General features: G+C 56.9%; 1 protein-coding gene across 1 annotated transcript in view; it reads right to left on the bottom strand.

The window, feature by feature from the left end:
* RET (ret proto-oncogene) overlaps positions 1-20,936 on the bottom strand; it is a 56,288-nt gene extending 35,352 nt beyond the window's left edge. The window contains exon 1 of the mRNA XM_077124522.1: positions 20,848-20,936. Within this exon, the coding sequence (XP_076980637.1) occupies positions 20,848-20,914 (67 nt within the window). The 5' untranslated portion in view covers positions 20,915-20,936. The remainder of the gene's footprint in view (positions 1-20,847) is intronic.
* Between the last annotated feature and the right edge of the window lie 232 nt (positions 20,937-21,168).

The following is a 21,168-nucleotide window of genomic DNA, read 5'->3' as shown; positions in this document are numbered from 1 at the left end:
GGGCTTACGGGCTTGGCACCATCTCCTCCCCAACATGGTCTCCCCAGCAATTTCCCAGACACCCACCTTCTGGCCACACTGGCAATTCACTGTCTTGAGTGGAAGGAATGAATGTGTTAATGAATGATTTCACAAGCAGAGGAGCGAAAGGGCCCGCCTGGGAGATGGTGGAATTTGGGACAGAAGAGGGGGCTGGAGCAGCAGGGAATGGGGCCAGGGACGTGGGTGGGATGGGGCTCGGGTACGACTCTCCGGCTCGACAGGTCCCAGGAGCCGGGTGAGCAGGGTGGGGCTGGGACAGGTCCGGTGCTTTGCTCTCACGACCCATGTCACGGCACTGAATGCCCTCTGTGCCCCCGCGGCTCCAGCGAGACCTGCAGCTCACAGCTGGACAAACAAGGCCATGAGGCTGGGAACAGACCCACTGACCCTGGCTCAGGAAAATGGTTTTAAGATTGGTGGCTGGTGATTCATCTACCACTGCCAACTGGTAGATGTGAGGCAGCATGTGTGCACACATGCACACACGTGTGCACACCCCCAGTTCCACGTGCATGTGCACGCATATGCACACACAGACCCCCCCCACACACACACCCATGTGCACACGCGTCCAGCATGTGTGTAGGATCATCAGACGGCTAAGCTTCCCAGGTAGCTGCTGCTTTGTCCCAGCAGGAGGCGCTCCCCTTTGCCGGCTGGCCATTTAATTTTGCTCTTAGGAATAAAGCACCAGCCAGGGAGGTCCCCGTCTCCTGGCCTCGGACTCGCACATCCAGCAGCCTCCTGACCTCACGCTTGCCCTCAGGCGGCCACCACGCGTGTCGGTCCCCAGCTGTCTTCCCCAGCTCCGTGTGCCCGGCCAGTCCTATTCACAGGTACCGGGGTCCCCACAGGTGCCTGGGGGTCACCCCTCCTGCCCCTCTGCACACGCGGCTCCAGAATGTGCTCTTCCAGACCGGACCAGTGGGCTCCCCAAATCCCCCCCTGCCCACCACCCCCAGCCCCGCTGGCCTTTGTCCCTCTAACCCCTCCCCTGCTCCAATGGTCTGGGGCTTCCCACGCTGACCTCCCTGGCTACCTCCTTTGTGAGATTTTACAGGTGAGGCCCAAGGAGGGAGGGGTTCAGGGGCTGCACAGGCCACGCAGCCGGGGTGCGGCTCCCCCGCGGGCCCTTGCAGCCGGCCCCAGGGCGCCCGAGGAGGGGACACAGGCACTTCCCTTGGGGTGCGTGGTATGTCCTTGCCTGGCACCTGGGGACCTGGCCTGGGCAGGGGTACCTTGTTAGGGGTGGGGGTTTGTGTAGGGGACTTGTACTTCCTGCATAATTTTTTCTGAAAACCAATAAACTGCTCTAAAAGAAAAAAAAGTAAATATGAGAAAAAAAAGAGAGAGAGAGAGAGAACACTCGGCTACGGTGGTGGGTCAGAGGCACTGGGTCAGAGGGCGGGGTCGGACCTCGGCCTCTCGACCCACCTCCTCGGCACAGTGCACCCCCCACCAGAGTCCTGAGGAGAATACACACCACAAAGGCCTTACAGAGAGAGGGGGTGCCCATGTCCCCCCAATGCCGCCTGGCCAGGAGAAGGGGGCACTGAGGATGGCCCGAGCAGCACAGGAGTGGCCATTTCTGGCCCTATCAAGCCAGGCTACAAAGACAGACTGACAAATAAATGCACAGCTTTCTCCCCTCCCCAGCAGAGTGCCTGTCGGGCAGGAGAACAGTTCCATCTCCCCAGGGAGGTGACAGTCCCTTCCCTGCCTGGTGACGCCAGGCTTTGGAGAGGCTCACATGCATAAACTTGACACCTGCTGCCCAAGGAACGGCCCCCCTCCTGGCAGGAGGGCAGCCTCCAGGACATCCGCCATCCCTGCCCGTGTCACCACTGCCTGTGCCATTGGCCTGGTCAGCAGGGCAGGGCCTGAGTCCTCACACACTTTCCACTGGAGCTGCTGGGAAAGGTGAGTCAGCAGAGCTCCATCCTGTCCTCGCCACCCTGCCTGAACGGGGCCAGCCCCGAGGGACAGAGGGAGGCAGTGTCTAGGGGGAGACAGTGTCCGAGGACAGCCTCAGGGACTGGTGGGGCAGGGTCTCGAGGGAGAGCACCTGCAGGATCCTGGGGACACTTCCCAGAGAACTGTGTCCACCTCCTCCACCACAGGCTGTGGCCACAGGGCCCAGGGCCAGTGGTCTGCAGAGCTGGCCATGGGGGGAGGGGCTGCTGGCTGGGCCGGGAGCTCTGGGCACTGAGGACAGTCTGCCCCTGGGCTGTATCCACACGTGCATGCTTGCAGTGTGCACAGAGTGCAGCGTGCACAGGGGCTGCTGGGTGTGGGAAGTACGTGGGTGTGACAGGCATGGGTGTGTGTATGGCGTGTGCATGTGTGTGGGTGTGCAGGGCAGGAGGTGTGGCCCTCCCGTGTTTGTTACACAGCTCTGTTCTCTGTTTTACTGACTGCTCTGGCACAGAGCTACATTGGAGGGCCAGGCAGATCCAGCCATCCCTTCCAAACCAAGGCCAGAGCTGGAGACAGGCGGGATGGCTGCACTCCTGCTCGGAAGGCCTTGGCTGGAGGCCACTGCTGGGCAAACTGGAGCCTGAGAAGAGGGGCTTAGGATGGTCTGAAGTTGTGTGGACCCCCAGAAAAATCAGGTTCTTAGAGCCCATCTATTCCCATGGGTGTGGACCCACTGTGAGCAGGGCTCTTTGGAGAGGAGGATCTGAAGTTGAGATGTGGCCCACCTCATTCAGGGTGGGTGGTAATCCTCTTACTGAAGTCCTTTATAAGAGGATAAAAGACAGAGAAGCCCCAGAGAAGCTGAAAGAGGAGCAGTCAGAAGCTGAAAGCTACAAAACCCAGAACAGAAAAACCAGCAGATGCCACACCCAGGACAGAGGGACCAGTGGATGCCAGCTGTGTGTCTTGCCACGGGACAGAGGAGCTGAGGATACTGGCAGCCTGTCTTCAGAGTTCAGGCATTGTCCTGTCAATGCCCTGATTTGCACGTTTTCACGGCCTCCGAATGTAAACTTGTAAGTTAATAAATCCCTGTTGTAAAAACCAGCCCTTTTCTGGTACATTGCATTCTGGCAGCTTTAGCAAACTAAAACAGGACCTTTTCCAGGTGCACCAGCTGAGCTGGGATCACCCCTGGGTGCCTGACAGCCCCTCCAAGGACAAGCCTGGGAACTTGTGGGCAGGTGTGTAGTGGGCTTCAGCAGGGGGTGGGCAATTCGGGGCTGCAGAGGAGGGGAGCAGTCTCTTCGCAAAGCCCACGGCCGGAGCAGGACAGCAGGATGGCCACTCAGCCAGAAAGCAGCAGAGACGGTGCCCAGAGCTGTGAGAGAGGGCCGGGGGGGGGGGGGTGAGTGGAGGGGGGCACCAGCCAGGAGGCAGGGACAGATGGGAGGGTGGGCTCAGCCTTGTGGGGGGCAGGCGGGACAGCAGGAGACAGAAAGGCAGTTCAGGTGGGAGAAGCAGGGGTGGGGAATGACAGCCGGGAGGAGAGTCCAGCTGTGCAGACCAAGGGGCTGCCACCCTGGGAGACACAGCGAGAGGCAAGGTGACCCAGGTAAGAGCATAGGGAAATGACAGTGGACTCTATTTGGGGGCCATGGAGAGCACCGTGGGCGAGTGGGGGTGGGTGGGGCTCTGCCCTCAGCAAGTGGCCTCAGTTCAGTGTCTCAGAGTGAGTGTTCCCACCTCACCAGGTGTCAGGGTTAAAAAGAGTGGGTGAGGTGCTCAGAGCAGGAGTGACACCCAGGAAATGCCCAACGATGGCTGGTGACGTCAGCTCCACCGTCACCGCCGCAGCTGCTGCCACCACCACTGTCACCATCACCTCTGCCATCACTACCTTCTTCACCGTCACCATCAAGACCACCATCGTCCCCAGTGCGATCGCCTCCGCCATCACCAGTGTGATCACCTCCGCCATCACCAGTGCGATCAGCTCCGCCATCACCAGTGCGATCACCTCCGCCATCACCAGTGCGATCAGCTCCGCCATCCCCAGTGCGATCACCTCCGCCATCCCCAGTGCGATCACCTCCGCCATCACCAGTGCGATCAGCTCCGCCATCACTGCCGTCCTTCTCACCTCCACTACCATCACCCACTGCAACCTCCACCACCGTCTACATCAGTGCCACCACCGCTACCATCAGTCACCTCTGCCATCATCATCGTTCTCATTTCCACCACCACTGACCACCACCGTCTTCCCTTTTCTGTCCTCCTGAGGCAGCCAATCAACAGCAGCTTTGTCTGGTCTGACCCACAGTAGCCAGGGGGGAGCCGGGCTGTGGGACCCACAGGGCCAACCCAGGCCTGTCGTGCTCACAGCTGTAGCTCCAGGACCTCGCCAGGTGCTTGGCGCCGAGCAGGCACGGAGGGAAGGCCTGGAGCAGACTCTCCTGGTTACACGATGGGCCCCAGCACCTTGCTTTGGGAATCAGCCTGCTTTCACTCACAAGCCAATGCCTCCCTGGCAGACACCCTGACGACTTACCCCAATCCTGATGCCCAAATTCATACCTCCATCTGTAAAAACATCGAGAGAACTCTGGCCTGTGCCGCAGGGCCAGCGGAGAGCGCCTCGGTGCACACCCTAAGCAGGCCCCCTGGGGAAGTGCTGCCTCACCCCAGCCTTGAAGTCCTTTCTCCCAGCAACCCTGTCCTGACACCCTTGCAGTCTGGATGGACAGACAGCAAGTGCAGGCCTGCCGGGCCTGGCCGGGCAGTCCCTAAGTGCAGGGCCTCCTAGAACGAGCCTCGGGCTTTCCACGCGCCCCAAAGTTCTGCCCGCCACTGAGCCCAGGGGTCCGCTGGGGACGGCACACATACTTGAGTCTCACGGCCCTTCCCCTATCCCAAAGGGTTGCCTCAGAGACGGGCCCTGTCGGGCCTCTGACCAGGACAGGGGTGGGAGGTGGCCTGGGAGATGCAGCTGAGGGAGGGAGACAGGGGACAGCCTGGGGCCAGGAGCCCCGTCACAGCACACCCTGGGCATCCCCACCTCTTTTGTCCACAGCTCTTCTGTGCACATCTCCCTGGAGGCCAGACATGTTCCTGGTCCCATGTAATACTGGGTAAACTGAGGCCCAGACACACCTGTCCCATTCACAGGGGAACTGCTGCCAGAGCTCCAGTCACATGAGGTCCCCACGCCATCCATATGGCCCCCTGCCCTGGGGTGGGGAAGGGTCCAGGGTGCAGCTGAGGGTTTAGGGGAACATGGGAGCCAGCACCCCAGGCTCTGCCCTGCTCCTGGGGACCCGGGGCTGCACCCAGAAGCACCTATGGCGCCACCCGCCCTCTACCCTACCCAGAGCAGCTGCCAGGGCCCTGCTGAGATGATAAACGCCCTGCGCCCGCCCAAATGTGATTTCCCAGCTGTGCAGAGTTAATCACCAGCCAGGCTGGCAGCTCCTTCCGGCTTCTGTGCAAAGGAAACTGCCAATTAGGGTTACAATTAATTTCTTTCCTAAGGCAAGGCCTGGCTGAAAAGGACAGGCCACCCAAGTGTCCTGCTGGGGACAGCATGAGGGTGACAGGCACCTGAAGTCCAGCTGGACTGCACTGACCACCTGTGCCAGTCAGGGGACCTCAGGGGCCAGGAACCCGCCATGCCCCCAAACCTATGCATTGCCTCATGGCACCTCAAACTTTGCTGCACCCTCGAGTGCCCTGAGCTGCCCATGCTGCGCCCAGTGCCATCCTGACCCCTGTTCCCCGACAGCCAGCAGGGTTTCTGCGGCATGGCCTTTGGGAGAGGCCTTGGCCCAAGCCCCTCTCCGAGGTCATCAGCACAATAAGTCCCGTTTTATAGAGGAGACTCCCCAGGTCGAGGGCTGGGACAACACCCAGAGACTGTGCACGGGGCCAGGGGGCCAGCGGCTCCCAGAGGACGCCGTGCACCAAAGGAGCTGAGCTGACCTCCAGAGAAGTAGGTGGGGCGAGTGAGCTGGGGCTCCCAGAGGCCCCACAGGCCTAAAATTCCCCCAGGAAAAGGCAGGCAGTGGCCTGAGGGTCCTTATACCAACTCAGTCTCTTACGGGGGAGGAGAAGGAGCCCCCAAGTATGTGTGGGCAGCCAGCACCCTGTACTTTCCTCCCACTTCCTCGGCTGTGCCCACAGGTCCCCCCGATACCTCTGGGGATGGACACGACAATGGTGACCCTCGCTGAGCTCCGGCCTGCTGCCACCACGCAGGGGCACCCATGTTGGCCCTGTTTGGGCATCACCACTACACAAAGAGGCTGACCCAGCAGCACCTCTACTGGTCCTGGGAATCTGAGCCTCCAGGGGTGAAGGACTTCCCCAAGGCGTTGCCCAGGGTGGGGTGGTTGAACCCCTGCCTCCTGCCTGAGCAGTGGAACCAACGGACATGCAGAGTATGGGGCACCCCAGCTTGGAAAAGCACCAGGAAGTACCTTCCTCTTTGTTCTATGGGGTACCAGTGCCCGTATTCTCAGCCCCCCGGAATCTGTAGTGATGGCCTCTGCTGGCAAGTGAGCATCCTGTTCTCCTGCAGAAGACAGGACAAGGAGCAAGTCTCATGGGGAAGACACCCCGACCCCACTGGGGCCTCGTCACACATACCACTTCTTCCAGACCCTCGTGCTTGGACAGCGGGGGTGGGGCTGTGTGGGACAGCGTGGCCCACAGCAGCCCAGCCCTGCAGGAACTGCCCGGAACTGCCCACCCTGGGCTGGCAGCTAGGCAGGAAAGGCAGGCACAATGCACAGTACACTTCAGGATCCAGAAGGCCCGTGTCGCTTGGCCAGCTGACCACACAGAGGCCTGGGGAGGGAGAACCAGGCATGCTCCCCCTGCCCCAGCGGGAAGCAGCGAGCCTGTGCCATTCAGGAAGCTCCCTCCGCACCCAGCAGAGGGGGCAGAGTTGGCCTGCAGGTCATCAGAGACCAAGGTCAAAGACCAAGAAGATGGTACTGGCACCCAGACATGCTCAGGCATGTGCTGCAGGAGGTGGAGCTGGAGACCCCAGGGACCCCCCTGGGCACTGCGAGGGCTGCAGTGACAGTGGGCAAGGCCACCGCAGAGGCCCAGAGCGGGGGATTGGGGGGGTGGGCCCCAATTCATGGGCTTGCTCACCTTGGGATGCAGGGGTGTGAAGACTCTGCAAAACTGAACAGCAGGGACCTGGGTTCCCCTTAGCTGGCCTCCAGGTGGGGCAGGGACCCTGACCATCCACTCCAGGACTCCGCCTGCCTCCAGGGCTTCTGAAGTCAGAGGGTGGTTCTAGCAGAATCTGGGTGTGGGAGTGGGAGGGGGCTCGAGGGAAGGGGCTGCAAAACCAGACTGAGGTGAGGACTCTATCCTCAAAGAACTAGGGGGGAGCTGGGCTTCTCCTTTCCAAGGGAGCCCTTCTCCTCTCAGAGCCTACTGCTCTAGGACAGCTAAGCCTTGGGCCTCCTGCCTCCAGTGGGCACTGGACGAAACCTGCCCAGGGATCTCCTGGTATGGGGTCACGTCGCCTATCTGGCTTGCAGGCTGCTGCCCCACCTCTACCCCACTTCTGCTGTCCCCTCCCTGTGGGGCAAGGGCAGACCCAACGCAGGCTGGGCTCTGTGATCTCTCCGGAGCAAAGCTGGGATCCTCCATGGGGTAGGGGCAGCATAAAGCCTGACGTTTGCATTTGTGGGAGGACGGAGGGAAGAGAGGAGGGGAAGCAACCCCAGAGACACAGGTGCCCCACAGCACAACCTCGGACACACCCAAAGGGACATAGAGTAGCGCCCCAAAGCAGACCCTGCAGTTCTGCCCCAATCCTGCCAGCTGCAGGAGGCCAGCACGGGGTCACCGAGGGTCGCTGGTGCCTGGACCTCAGAGACTCCTGTTTCCAGGGTCAAAAGGAACCAACCCCAGGGACCACGTCCACCTGGTGACTAAGGCTCCACTCAGAAACAATACATAAAAGAAATCCCACTTGCTTCAATCTCTGGAGGATGAAAAGACTGGACAAGGACTCCACAAATGCTAAATCGAAGAAAAAAAAAAAAAGGACACCAAAATTAGGTAGGAGATCTACAACCTGCCCCTGCCCATCAAGACCCCTCCCCATCACCTGGTCCTCCTGCCATGGATGCAGACCCCAGACCCCCTCCCAGCAGTGAGTTAGAGCCCTAGGCACAGGGGCCCAAACTCACAGAGATCCGGGGCAGAACACAAGCTGCTGAGGAGTACTGCATACAAAAGGGCACCCAGTGAAAAATGAAATCACAGCAGAACTGCTGATAAGACATGAACACACTCAGTCCTGTCTCTGTTGACTAGACCACCTAAATGCAAAACGGACCTTTCCATATGTACCCCATCTGGTGCCTCGGGGCAGGCTACCCTAACATGGGAAACACACAGAAGCAGAAAAGCCACACAAACCAAAAAAAAAAGGGGGGGGGGGGAACTGAATTGCCACAAGGCAGCTCAGGTCTCAGAACTGAAAAATGTAATGTAAAGGGGACTACTGAGTGAGAGAGAGAAGTTAAATCATAGGAGCTGGGAAGAAAATTCTGTGCAAAAACTAAATAACAGATCAGTATTCCCAGAGAAGAAAGAGGGGCAATGAAGTTGTCTCCAGGAGGGGAAACAACTGCACATAAAAGTGCTACCTTTAAAGTGGCACGGCATACACAGGACAAGAATCAAGGGGAGGAGACCTGAGAAAATCTGAACAGTTAAACACAGGCTACAAAAAGGTCCAATATAAGTTGCACCAAGAGCCAAAGAAAAGCCTTAACACAAAGCCAATCTACAATAAAACTCACATAAGAGGGAGAAACCGACCTTCAGAGTTAGCACATCAACATAATCAGATGCCCAAAGTCAGCAAAAAATTACAAGCCATACTAAGAAACAGCAAGAACATACTTTGTCAAGGGAACAAATTAAAGCTTCAGAGGAGACACAGACCTCAGAACAACTAATCAAAAAAGTACAAACAAACCTCTTAAATCAATTCAAGGGAAGAAAGGAAAATTTGGATAGAAATAAACTAATGATGGATATAGAGCTAAAGGATTTACGAAGACAATGTGTGGGCAGAAAATAAAATTAGAAAGGTTAAAAAGAAACAGAACAAAAATTATGGGGATGAGAGGCACAGTAATGGAGATTCAAAATACATAGGATGCATACAACAGCATATCTGAATAGGCAGAAGAAAGGATCAGTAACCTACAAGACAGGACAAGCAAAATCACACAGTCAGAAGAACAAGAGAGCAAAGAAAACACTGAGCAGTATCTCAGGGACTTAAGGGACAGCATGAAGCACACAACATCATGGGAGTCCCAGAAGAAGAGAAAGGAAAAGGGGCAGAAAACATATTTGAAAAAAATAGTGGCCCAAAGTTTCCCAATTCTTAGGAAAGACATAAATATACATGTCCAAGAAGCAGAATGTACTACACACAGAATAAACCATTCTAGACTTACTCTGAGATACATGCGAATCAGAATATCAAATACTGAAGGTACAGGGAGAATTCTGAAAGTGGCAAGAGAAAAGCAATTCACATACAAGGGGACCACAGTAAGACTAAGCATCAATTTCTCATGGAAACCATGGAGGTGAGAAGGCAGTGATATGATTATATTCAAAGTACTGAAAGAGAAAAACTGCCAGACAAAAAATTCTTTACCCAGCCAAACTATCCATCAAAAGTAAGGAAGAGTTTTAAAAATTCACAGGGAAACAGAATCTGAGAAATGGACAAATCCCTAGAAACACAAACAACCTTCATTGACTCTAGAACAAATACAAGACCTCAACAGAACAATTACAAGTAAAGAGACTGAATGATCAATCCAGGACCAGATGGCTTCATAGTAAATTCTACCAATCATTCCAAGAAGAATTAATACTAATTTTGCTCAAAGTCTTCCAAAACATTGAAGAGGAGAGAACACTACCTAGCACATACTATGAAGCCAATATCACCAGAGAAAGATACTATAAAAAGAAAAGTACAGATGGTGGCTCAGTGGCAGATTTCTCACCTGCCAGGCCAAAGAACTGAGTTCGATTCCCAGTGCCTACCCATGCAATAAATAAATAAATACATAAATAAATAAGAAATAATAATAAAAAAGAGAATTACAGACCAATTTCTCTTATGAATATAGATGCAAAAATACTCAACAAAATACTAGCAATAGACTGTAACAGCACATTAAAAGAATTATGCACCATGATCAAGTAGGTTTTATCCCAGGTATGCAAGGGTGGTTTAACACAAGAAAATCAATTAACGTAATACACCACAATAACAGAACGAAAGGGAAAACCCACAATAGTTTCAACTGACACAGAAAAGACATTTGACAAAATCCAGCATCCTTTCCTGATAAAAACACTTCAAAAGATAGGAATAGTAGAAGCTTCTGTAATGTGATAGAGGGTATACAAGAAAAATCCACTGCTAGCATCATACTCAATGGTAAAAGCCTGGAAGCTTCCCCTCTAAGGCCTGGAACATGACAAGGCTGCTCACTGTGCTGCTGCTGTTCAACACTGCTGGAGGCTCTAGCCAGAGCAATCAGGCATGAAAAAGAAATAAAAGGCATCCAAACTGGAAAGGAAGAAGGAAAGCTTTCCCTATTTTTAGATGACTTGACCCTAAATACAGAAAATCCCCCAAAATCCACAACAAAGCTACTAGGGCTAATAAACAAATTCAGCAAAGTAGAACAATATAAGATCAACATCCAAAAATCAATAGTGTTTCTATGCAGTAGTAATGTGCAATCTGAGGAGGATTATGAAAAAAATGAATGAAATATCTAGGAATAAATTTAACCGAGAGGGTAAGGGTCTTAAACATGGAAAAGTGTAAAACTTTGCTAGAAGAATTCAAAGAAGATATAAATAAATGGAAGGGTATTCTGTGCTCATGGACTGGAAGAGTATGTATTGTTAAGATGTCAATTCTACCCAAAATGATATATCAAGTGAATACAATCCCAATCAAAATTTCAATACTCTTGTTGGCAAAAAATGGAAAAAACAATCATCAAATTTATTGGAAGGGTGAGGGGCCCCTAATAGCCAAATCCATCTTGAAAAAAGAGGAGCAACACGGGAGGACTCAAACTTCCTGACTTTAAAACCAATTAAAAAGCTACAGAGGTCAAAACAGCATGGTACTGGACTAAAAATAGGTATGTGGACCAACAGAATTCAAATTGAGAGCTCAGCAATGGACCCACAGTTGTGTTTTGACAAAGGCTGCCAAGTCCACTCAATGGGGAGAGAACTGTCCCTTCAACAATGGTGCTGGATGAACCAGATATCCATATGCAGAAGAAGGAAAGAGGACACTATTTCACGCCATACACAACAACTAACTCAAAACGGTTCAAAGACCTAAATATAAGAATCAAGATTCTAAAACTTCTAGAAGAAAATGTAGCGAAGCAGGGTCACAATTTTGTGTTTGGCTGTGGTTTCTTAGACTTTATACCCAAATAATAAGCAGCAACAACAAAATAGATAAATATGACTTCATCAAAATCAAAAACTTTTGTGCTTCAAAGGATTTTATCATGAAAGCAAAAAGACAACCTACTCAGTGGGAGAAAATATTTGGAAATGACATATCCGATAAGGGTTTAATATCTTGAATATATAAAGAAATAGTACAACTCAACAATAAAAAGTCAAACAACTCATTTTATAAATATGCTAAAGACTGTAATAGCCATGTCTCCCAAGAGGATATACAAATGGTCAGAAATCATATGAAAATATGCTCAATATCATTAGCTATCAGGGAAATGCAAATCAAAACCGTAATGAGATCCCATTTCACACCCACTAGAACGGCAACTATTAAAAAAAGAAAATTACAAATGTTGGAGAGGGTGTGGAGAAATTGGAACACTCATTTATTGCTGGTGGGAACAAAAACGGTGTGGCTGCTGTGGCAGTTTGGCAGTTCCTCAGAAAGCTAAGTATAGAATTACCATACGACCCAATAATCCCATTTCTAGAGGGAAAGAATTCACAGCAGGGACTCAATATGTATTTTCACACTGATGTTCAAAGTGGCATCATTTATAATTGCCAAAAGACGGAAGCAACCCAAGCGCCCATCAACCGATGAAGGGGTAAAGATCAGTGTGGTATACATACAACGGAGTATCGTTCAGCCGTGAAAAGGAACACAGTCCTCACACCTGCGACAGCACGATGAACTCCGAAGACATTACATTGAGTGAAATAAGCCAGACACAAAGGACAACCAATGGCATGAAATAATTAGAATGAGAAAACTCATGGAGTCGGAACCTGGAGCACAGGTTACCGGGGCTGGGCTGGGAGCAGTGAATGCGGAGTTAATGTCTGAATTGTACAGACTTTCCATTTGGGGTGATCACACAGTTTTGGAAATGGACGATGGTGACAGTGGTGCTACATTGTGGATGTAATTAACCATCTGAATATGGTTAAAAGTGGAAATTTTAGGTTCGATACATATTTCCAGAACAAAAGTAAAACAAACAAACCATAGGACTGTACAACACAAACAGTGAGCCTTACTGTAAATGACGGACTCCAATTAATAGCAGTTATAAGAATGTCCTTTCACGAATTCGAACAAATGTACCACCCTCCTGCAAGGTGTTAACAGGAGGATGGTATATGGGAACTCTGTACTTTGAGTATTTTATGTATGACTTTTCTGTATACCTACAACTTCTCCGTTAAAAAATAAAAAAGGGGGCGGGCCATGGCGGCTCAGTAGGCAGAGTTCTCGCCTGCCAATGCAAAAAAAATTTTTTTTAAATAAAAATAAAAAAGGAGCGACTCCAGGGTGAGGGCAGCTGTGTGGATGGGGCAAGCACAGGGGCTCAAGTCTGAAAACTCTGTGCATGACCTTGGGCAACTGGTGCCTCTTGTCCGGGCCTCAGTTTCCCACCTGTAAAAGGAGAGGGCTGCCCCTGTGGCTAAGGCTCGTTTCAGCTAAAATTCTGATTCCCCACCATACAATATGTACACACGACCATTTGGGGAGCTTCCTGACCACCGGCCAGGGGTATGCGCAAGTGGGGTCTTGAGTCTCCTTTGCTTGTGGCTGGCTGGTGTCAGCAGGCCCAGGAGAGGGGGGCTGTGGGGTCAGGGGGAGGATTAAGTCCCAAAGTGTCCTCTCCAGCCATGACACTAAGGCTGGAAGGTCAGAGCCTGGATGGGCATGTGGGGTTTCGGTGCACCATGGGGGGAGCAGATGACAGGGCTGCCGGTGGTTGTCCACTGGCAGAATCTGCTTCCCAGCTGTGCTTGGGGAGAGGGGCCCTTCCTTGGAAGCTTCCTGGAACATGAAGATGGCTGGATAGTACCAGCTGTCTTTCTGCTCCTTCTTATCTCAGATCTGAGCCCGGAGCTGGAGCAGAGAGAGCTCTTGTCCCACAGGGCCGGGCCCATGGGTCTCCAGCTCTCCTGCACCTCCTGGGGGGTGGGGCCAGACAACGGTCCGGATGCAGAGAGGTGGGGTCTGCAGCTGACCACACCTATACTGCAGGACCCCCCAAACCCCTCAGCTCACCCTGCCAGCCCACTGTGCCTGTCACCGCAAACCCAGTGCCAGCCTGGCACCCCTGAGGTCTGGGAGAGCCGATGCAGGTGGGTAGAGCCTCTGGCCCTGCAGGTCTCCCCTCCTTGGGCTGCTGCAGGAACCCCTGTACAGGGGGATAGAGGGGACAGAGGGGGCAGAGGGTGCCTGGGGGCTGGCTGGAGAGACGCACCACCATGGACATCGGGGCAAATGGCTCTGGTGTAATCAGCCCACCCCGGGTCTGCCTGCTCATTTTTAGCATCTGCATGGAGGTTTAGCAAGAAGGCTGCCCCTGGGCTGCAAAGCTGCTAGTCTTGCTTTGTGGGGTGTCCCCAGTACCTTCCACATCGCTGGCCTTCACGGGGAGTCCCGCTGGGCATCAACCACTCACTCACAGGCTGTAGCACCTGCTGCTCCAGGTGGTGTGAGCTCAGGAGAGTCCCAGGAGGGCAAGTGGCGACCCCACCCCCACCTGAGGATGCTGGGTGAACCATGTCCTCTCTCAAAGGGACCCACAGCTCAGGCAGTGACAGATGAACCTACTTCTCGGCAGCATTTGGAGGAGACACAATAAGTAAAAGTTAATCGTCATTATTTGCCACCCCTCCCTCCCACCAGCTCCTGGACTGGCTCAACAGGGTAAAGGGAGAAGAGAGGTGCAAGCCCAGAGAGAGGGGTCCCTTGGGGACTGTGCCCCCCACCCTGTACCCCTCTGCCTCCAGCCGCTCTCGCAGTGAGCACAGATGCCATGCGGTGGATCCTGACCAGAAAACACCGGCAAAGTGACAGGGGCCACTGCCAGGCCTGGTTCCTCAACGCTCTGGGCCCCCCAAACTCATGGCTGGACGCAGTGCACCCCGAGGTGGTCGACAAGGATGGAAGGCAGCCACCCCTGCCTGGAGGACGGGCCAGGCTGTGCCTAACCCTGAGCAGGAGACAAACAGGCTATGCTCAGCCCTGAGTCTGGGAGATTTCCTGTTACCCTATCCCGGCAGGAGGCTGGAGAAGAAGCAAAGAAGACTGTGGGTTAGCCCTGTGACTTTTCAAGGCTCTCTGGAGTCACCTTTGCCTGCCTCAGGGATGGGTCCCTTGCAAATACCAGATGGAAGGCTGCCACAAGAGCTAATTCCTCATGCTAAAATGCCCTTTAAATCTATTTCTGCAGAGGCGATAGAGGGAGGCTGCCTGGGGACATGCCCAGAGTTCCTCGGCTGCAGAGTGGTGGCCAAATCCCAGCTTCCCAACCCCTGGCCTGGAATGCACCCCTTCCCTTCTCCCCCCACCATGTCACCCCTCTAGGCTCTGGTGAAGGAAGAGAAAGGGAGGCAGCAGCTGAGGCAGCAGATGCTCAGGGACAGTTCACAGGGCAAGAGGGGGCACAGGACAAGCCAACGGCGGCAGGGAGGGGCGGCTCACCCGCCCCCCCGGCTTCTGGGGTCCTCCAGTTTCACTGGCAAGACAAGTTCGAAGAGGAAACTCTATAAACTCCTTCCCTCTTGCTAAGACACCAGTCCATCCACAGGCCCCGGCCCCTGACCACACACATACATCTTCCCCAGCATTTCCAGGCTAGCACCTGAATTTTGCGAAATTACATTTTCTTCTTTTGCCCCTTCCTGGAATGCAAAGCCGAGATGCGTCAGAATTTTCTAGAAGTTACCAGGGAACAAAGTCCGAGTCCCTATTCTTGCCTGGGATTCTGATGGGGTGGTGCTGGGGTGAAGGGGGCTGCCGCCCTCCCTGTCACCCCACCCCACAGGCGCTGCCCCAGGGCCTGGGGCCCTGCAGCCCCCAGTGATGTCGAGTACCCTGTGCCACAAAGGAGCATGATGGCTGTCCTGGAGGAGAGCCAGCACCCACGGGCCTGCCAGGTGGGCACTCACCTGTCCAGGTGCACAGCTGTCCTTTCCAAGGTGATGCTCTGGCTGCCGCACTTTGTGGAACCACCCGGAAGGCAAAAGCAAACAGTGGTGTTTGCTTGAGCACAGCCACCTGCTCTTCCTGCTGGCCTGACACGGGGCCGGGACCATCCAGCCTTGCTCGGTCCCTCGGGTGCCCCCCCACTTCTAGTTTTTAGGTGCATCAGCTTCAACAGTGGGAGGAGCCAAGGGGACGATGGCACCCTGCTCCACCCTCCTGCCCACCCTGCCTCACCCAGGTTCTCATGGTGGGCAGCTCCGAGCTCCACTGGCCTCACAGCCTTCAGCCTGGGGGCAGCTGGTGGTGGTTCGAGGGCTCCCTGGAGCCCCCATCGTCACAAGACTTGGAGGGAGGGTTCGATGAGAGCTCAGGCTCTGGGACCGTGGAGGGCCGAGTAGGGATGTGCAGGAGGAGCCCCAATTAGGAAGCATGGCCTCGCCCGCTCCAACTGGGTACCTACTCTCTGTGGGGCAGCAGAAGGGACAAGGACAACGAGGGGAGGCCAGATGGACTCTGGGTGGGCTGGGACAGCAAGGAGAGCCTTCTCCTTGTAGACCCCCAAGGCGCTCTCCCCCACCCCACTCCAGGCCAACAGGGGGCCCAGGGCCCAAGGAAACAGCAGATCAGGTGAGCAGGCAGCCGCTGAGCTGTCACGCTCCTGAATCACAGTGACGTCCCCAGCCTTCCAGCGCCAAAGCTCGGGCGTGGGCTTGGGCTCAGACAGGACTGCAAATCCCGGAGCAGAGGCAGCCTGGTGACCCCACCCCTACGTTTCCCCAGCAGCCCACCGGTCCCTGGCTCCGGCCGGGAAGGAGGGCCACCTTGTGCCACCTGCTCAGCTCCCTCGGCCCCTCCCAGCACCCCCTGCCCCCCCACCCCCGCTTGCTTCCTGTCGCGCACCTCTGCCAAGCGCTAGGCACTTGTATCTATCACGCATCATTGTTTTCTTCCTGGCCCCTCTCCCTCCACAAGGACCACAGCTGGGGAGGGCCTGCTGTCCTCAGAAGCAAAGCCCCTCAAGGGCCTGGCTACAAAGTGCCTGTGGGCTGCTGCTTGCTACTATTTTGCTACTTTGAAGTTATTCGCACAGAAAAACAACCCAGGAGAGAAGACCAGGAGAAGAGCCCTAGGCACAATCCCTGGGCACCTGGGCTGGGGGGGGCACCTGGGGCAGAAGCCACGGGCACACCTGGGACAGGCGGTCAGCCTCCCACCCAGGAGGGGCTGCAGGGTCACAACCCAAGGAAAGAGGAGGCCGCGGTCACAAGAGTCAGGAAAATTTAACCACATCAACAGGATGGAAGAAAACACCGCCAAGGGTTACCAGCTCTGGGCTCTCCCTGGTGCCCAGGTGTGTCTTATCCCTGATGCTGGCTCCCCCAGCCTGCGGGTCCTGTCTGTATCCTCCCCTCCCTCCCCCAGCTAACCTCTCAACTGCTGACCAGCACTGTGGGGGCGTTCTCAGCGACTAACCCCCTCCGCGACAGAGCCAGCTTGGCAAGCATGCCCAAGGGCTGCCCTGCCAGGGATCGCTCCCCAGACTTCAGCTTTAGCAATGCTCCGGCCCCACAAACAAAGCTGAGGCCCCAGGGGCTCTCAGGGCAGCTGAGCACAGGACAGTGTGCCTCACTGCACTCAATCTTGGGCTCCAGAGCACCTCAAGCCCCAAGGCAGGCAGGCTGGGGAGGGAGGGGGCAGGCTCAGGGCCACCCTCCCATTAGCTCCCTCCCCTGCTGCTCACGCCAGTTGGCCCAGGCAAGGGGGTTGCTGGTTGCAGTGTCACACAGGCTGGACAGGAGCGGCAGTACCCTCACCTAGAAGCAACCCCATGGTCCCCGCAGAGATGGATCCAAGAGGTGAGGTGAGACCTCAGCCGGCCCCTGCCCAGTAGGCTGCAAGCCCCCATCCAGTTAAGATAAGGAGGACTCAGTCTGCAGAGGGACAGGGGGTCGCCATCACCCACCACCGCGGGAGGCAACAGGGCGGTGGCAGCTTCCAGTCCTCCCCTGCCCTCTGCACCCCAGCTTTCATTTTAAGAGATCCCATCATTTTTAATTCGTTTTCTCCCCACCTATCCCCACCCTACTAAAAGGCCATTAGCGCCCCATTAGGTGGAAAGCATCCCATTTTGTTCACACCACCGAAGAAACAGCGATTTACTTAGCTGGCCCTAAAGCAATTCGGCAGAATAAAGGCAATTTAGCGAATGGGCTCAATAAACTCACCATGTGCTCGGGTGCCGTCTACCTCATCCCCAGGTGGCCCAGCCCTGAGGTGCAGGCAGATTCTGGAGGCTGGGGGCTTAGTGGGCTGGAGTGGGCGTAAAGGGGAGGGTCGGGAGATGAAGGATGAGGTCCCACTTGAGGCACAGCGGTGTCCCCCAGAATCCCCCCCCACAGGGAGGCGCATTAGCCTAGAGAGGGGGCCCCAGGCCAGGCCATGTCTTCGCTTCCTCACGGCCTGGGAGGGGAGGGCCAGGGGCCCTCGGGCATTGAGGCAGACTCCTCCTTGCAGCCAGAGATGCCAAGTAAGACACAAAAGCAGGACCACCAGGAAGCCCAGCAAGGCTGCTGGGAGCTCCCGGAGGCAGGTACCTGGTGCAGGGGCAGCCTGGACATGTGGGGGGGGCCCCGCAGGCACATCCCTGGCCTCCCTAGGGCGCACGGAAAACCAGGGGACAGAGTTTTCTGATTTCCTTTCAGCGATGGACTCTGTCCCCCAGCCCCAGGCAAAATCAAACAGAAGCCCTACCATCATAACACACCCAAACGGCAGTGAGCTGGCTTGGGAATTAAGAAGGGTGGTCCAGAACTTCCTGCCATGTCATCCTGCGCAGCCTGGGGGGCAGCTGGGGTCCAGCGGCCAGAGACCGGGCACCGCGTTGACTTAGAGGAAGCACGAGCCCGCGGCTGAGCACAGCTCTAACTCAAGAAGCCCTTGGAAAAGGCACAGCAGTATCCGCCCTTCCTCCCGGCTCCCTCTGGGCAGGGTGAGAGGGGTGTGGGCATCAGCCTGGAGCAGAGGAAGCATGCTGTGTCCCCTGGGGGCCCAGCTGCCTCCACAGACCGACTCCTGACTGAGGGCACTGAGCCTCAGTTTCCTCATCCAGGCAATGGGGGCAGCTGAACCTGTGCCGAGAGGCTGATGGGCTGTGATTGCGTGAGGAGGGAGGGGCCGGCGTCCTGGTGTGTCCTTGGAGGCGTGTGTGTGTGGGTGTGTGCGCGCGTGTGTGTGCGTGCGTGTGTGTGTGCGCGCGTGTGTGTGCGCGCGTGTGTGTATGTGTGTGTGTCCGCAGGTGTCCTGAATACATCATCTTGAGACAATGTCTCAGGGATGACAGAGCCCACAAACAAGTGTAGACTCACTGGCGAGTACCTGTGTGAGAAAGAGCCTCCCCCTGCACTGCCCACGAGAGAGTGTCTGGACTGGCAGGTGGGGAGGGGCAGGGGAGTGATCTGTTTTTGTTCCATGGCAAAAACAGCCCACCCGGGCCAGACCCGAGGCAGCACTGCTTCTTCCTCACCTGGGACACCCCCTCCCTCCCCTCCAGTTACCCTGCAAAGAAGGGGTGTGTGGGTGGGGCTGGGGAAGGCCCCCACCTTCTCCCCCCTGCCAGGACCCAGGCAGCAGACCCCGACACTGGAGCCCTCGGCCCACAAGGGGGCGCCCTGAGGCCGAGCTGCTCCTGCCGTCCTGGGCCGGCGGAGCTGCCCCAGTCGCTCTTCTAAGGAGGCTCGGAAGCCCCAGTGCTCCCGGTTCCGATCCAGAGCTTCAGGCAGGCCTCTCCCGGGCGCGCTTCGCCGCCTCTCCTTCCCCCGCGCCACCACCACGACTTCCCGTTCATCCCGTCCCTTGGCTGGGGAGGCCGTCTGCGGCCATCCAACCCCGTGGGCTGGAGGGCTCGGCGTGGAAGGCAGCCGCATTCTAGCTGGGTGCCCCTGGCCGGAGCCCACTCCCCCACCCCCAGGCCCGGCGCAGGGCCGTGGGAGGCATGGGGGAGCTCTGCAGCCGCCCGCCACGCAGCCTGGCAGCTCACACCGACCCTTACGCCACGACTACAAAGTTGCAACCCCAGAGCCACAGAGAGCTTCAAAACACCGTGTTTACTTCTGCTCCCCCCCCACCAGGGCTGGTCTGAACCTATCTTCTACCTGCAGCACTATGACCCTGAGCCCCAAGACGGATCAGACGCCCCCTCCCCAGCCTTTCAGTCAGGCGGGAACAGGCTTCCTATCCCGGCTGAGGCCAGAGCCCACCTTCGGAGCAAAGGGAGCCTCCGGCTGTGAACCCCGAGGCTGGCGGGGGGGGGGGGGCTAGAGGCAGGGCGACCTTCTCCTTCACTCCCGCGCCCGGAGAAGGCCCTTTGTAAGCAGTGGGGAGGGTGGCCCGGCCCCACCCCACCCCCCTTTTAAGGAAGGGCGGATCAAGTCAGGGGCATCCGGCAGCCACTAAAATGTGTGGCCAAGCGGGTCAAGGATTCTACAGTCTTGGGGTTCATCCTGCCATGTTTGAGGGTGGGGGCAGGGGGCGGCGTGTGTACGGCCACGCCTAGCGCCGGGGTCAACCAGGGCGCCCAGCAGCGAAGCTGCGCACGCGAACCCTGCTCCCCTCCACACGCGGGTCAGAGGGGCTCGGTAGAGGCGGCCCAGAACCCTCCTGAGGCTGAGGGTGGGACTCGAAGCGCGGCGGGTCTCGTCGGGTGGACCCGGCCGATCCGAGCGCGCTCTCGAGGGGAGCAGCCCAGAAACCAGAGGCTTTGAGGTTTTTAAAGACTAGGGCGGCAAAAGGGAAAATGCAACCTTTTAGAAAGGACGGATTCTTTGCGGCATCTCTCGACCAGCCGGGGCATCGGAGCTGGAGGAGCAAGGTGGAAATAAAACTCCCCGCGCACCACGCGGGCTTTCGCGACCCACACGCTGGAGCTAGCGGAGCCGCCCGCCTGCGCCAGGACTTCCACTCGGGACGCAGACGCGGCGGGGACGCGGGTTGCGGCTCGGTCCCGGGGCAACCCACCCTAGCCGCGCCCTGCGTCCCGCTCGGGACCGAAACCATTGGTCTCGCGCCGGGGCGCCGCTCGGCCCCGCAGCCCCGCAGCCCCGCAGCCCCGCGCCCGAGGCGTCCTGCCCGCCGCTCGGCCCCGCAGCCCTGCAGCCCCGCGCCGAAGGCGCCCTGCCCGCTGCCGGCCCCGCGCCCCAAGGCTCCGGGCCGAGCCGCGCGCGGACACGGAGACGCCGGCTCCCCGCCGCCCATGGAAAGGTGCCTCCGAACCGTCGCCAACTTGGGGCCAGCGCCAAAGGTGCCCGGGATCTCCGCGGCGGGCCAGGTGAACGGCCGCCGGCGGGACTCACCTTGGCCGAGTAGCGGCAGTAGCAGCAGCAGCCGCAGCCCCGCGGCGCCGGCCGTCGCCTTCGCCATCGCCCGTGCGCGCCGGGGCCGCGGCTGGTGGGGCTGGGGTTCGGGCCGGCGGGTGGCGGTGGTGGGCTGCGGGGCTTAGCCGGGCCGCCCCATGACTGCCCCAAGCCGTGGCGAACACTGCAGGCGCGTCGGGGCGCGGGGGTCCGGGCTGCTCTCTGTTGCTGCGCGCCGGGCTCCGGCAGCCGGACTGAGCCGAGGCCCGCGCGGGCGGTGCGGGAGGAGTGGCCCGGGGCGGGGCGGGGCGGGGCGGAGGG

This window comes from Tamandua tetradactyla, chromosome 13, assembly GCF_023851605.1.
Source record: "Tamandua tetradactyla isolate mTamTet1 chromosome 13, mTamTet1.pri, whole genome shotgun sequence".
Lineage (NCBI taxonomy): Eukaryota > Metazoa > Chordata > Mammalia > Pilosa > Myrmecophagidae > Tamandua > Tamandua tetradactyla.
The sequence above is the reverse complement of the archived record's forward strand: the minus strand, read 5'-3'. Positions and strand labels throughout refer to the sequence as shown.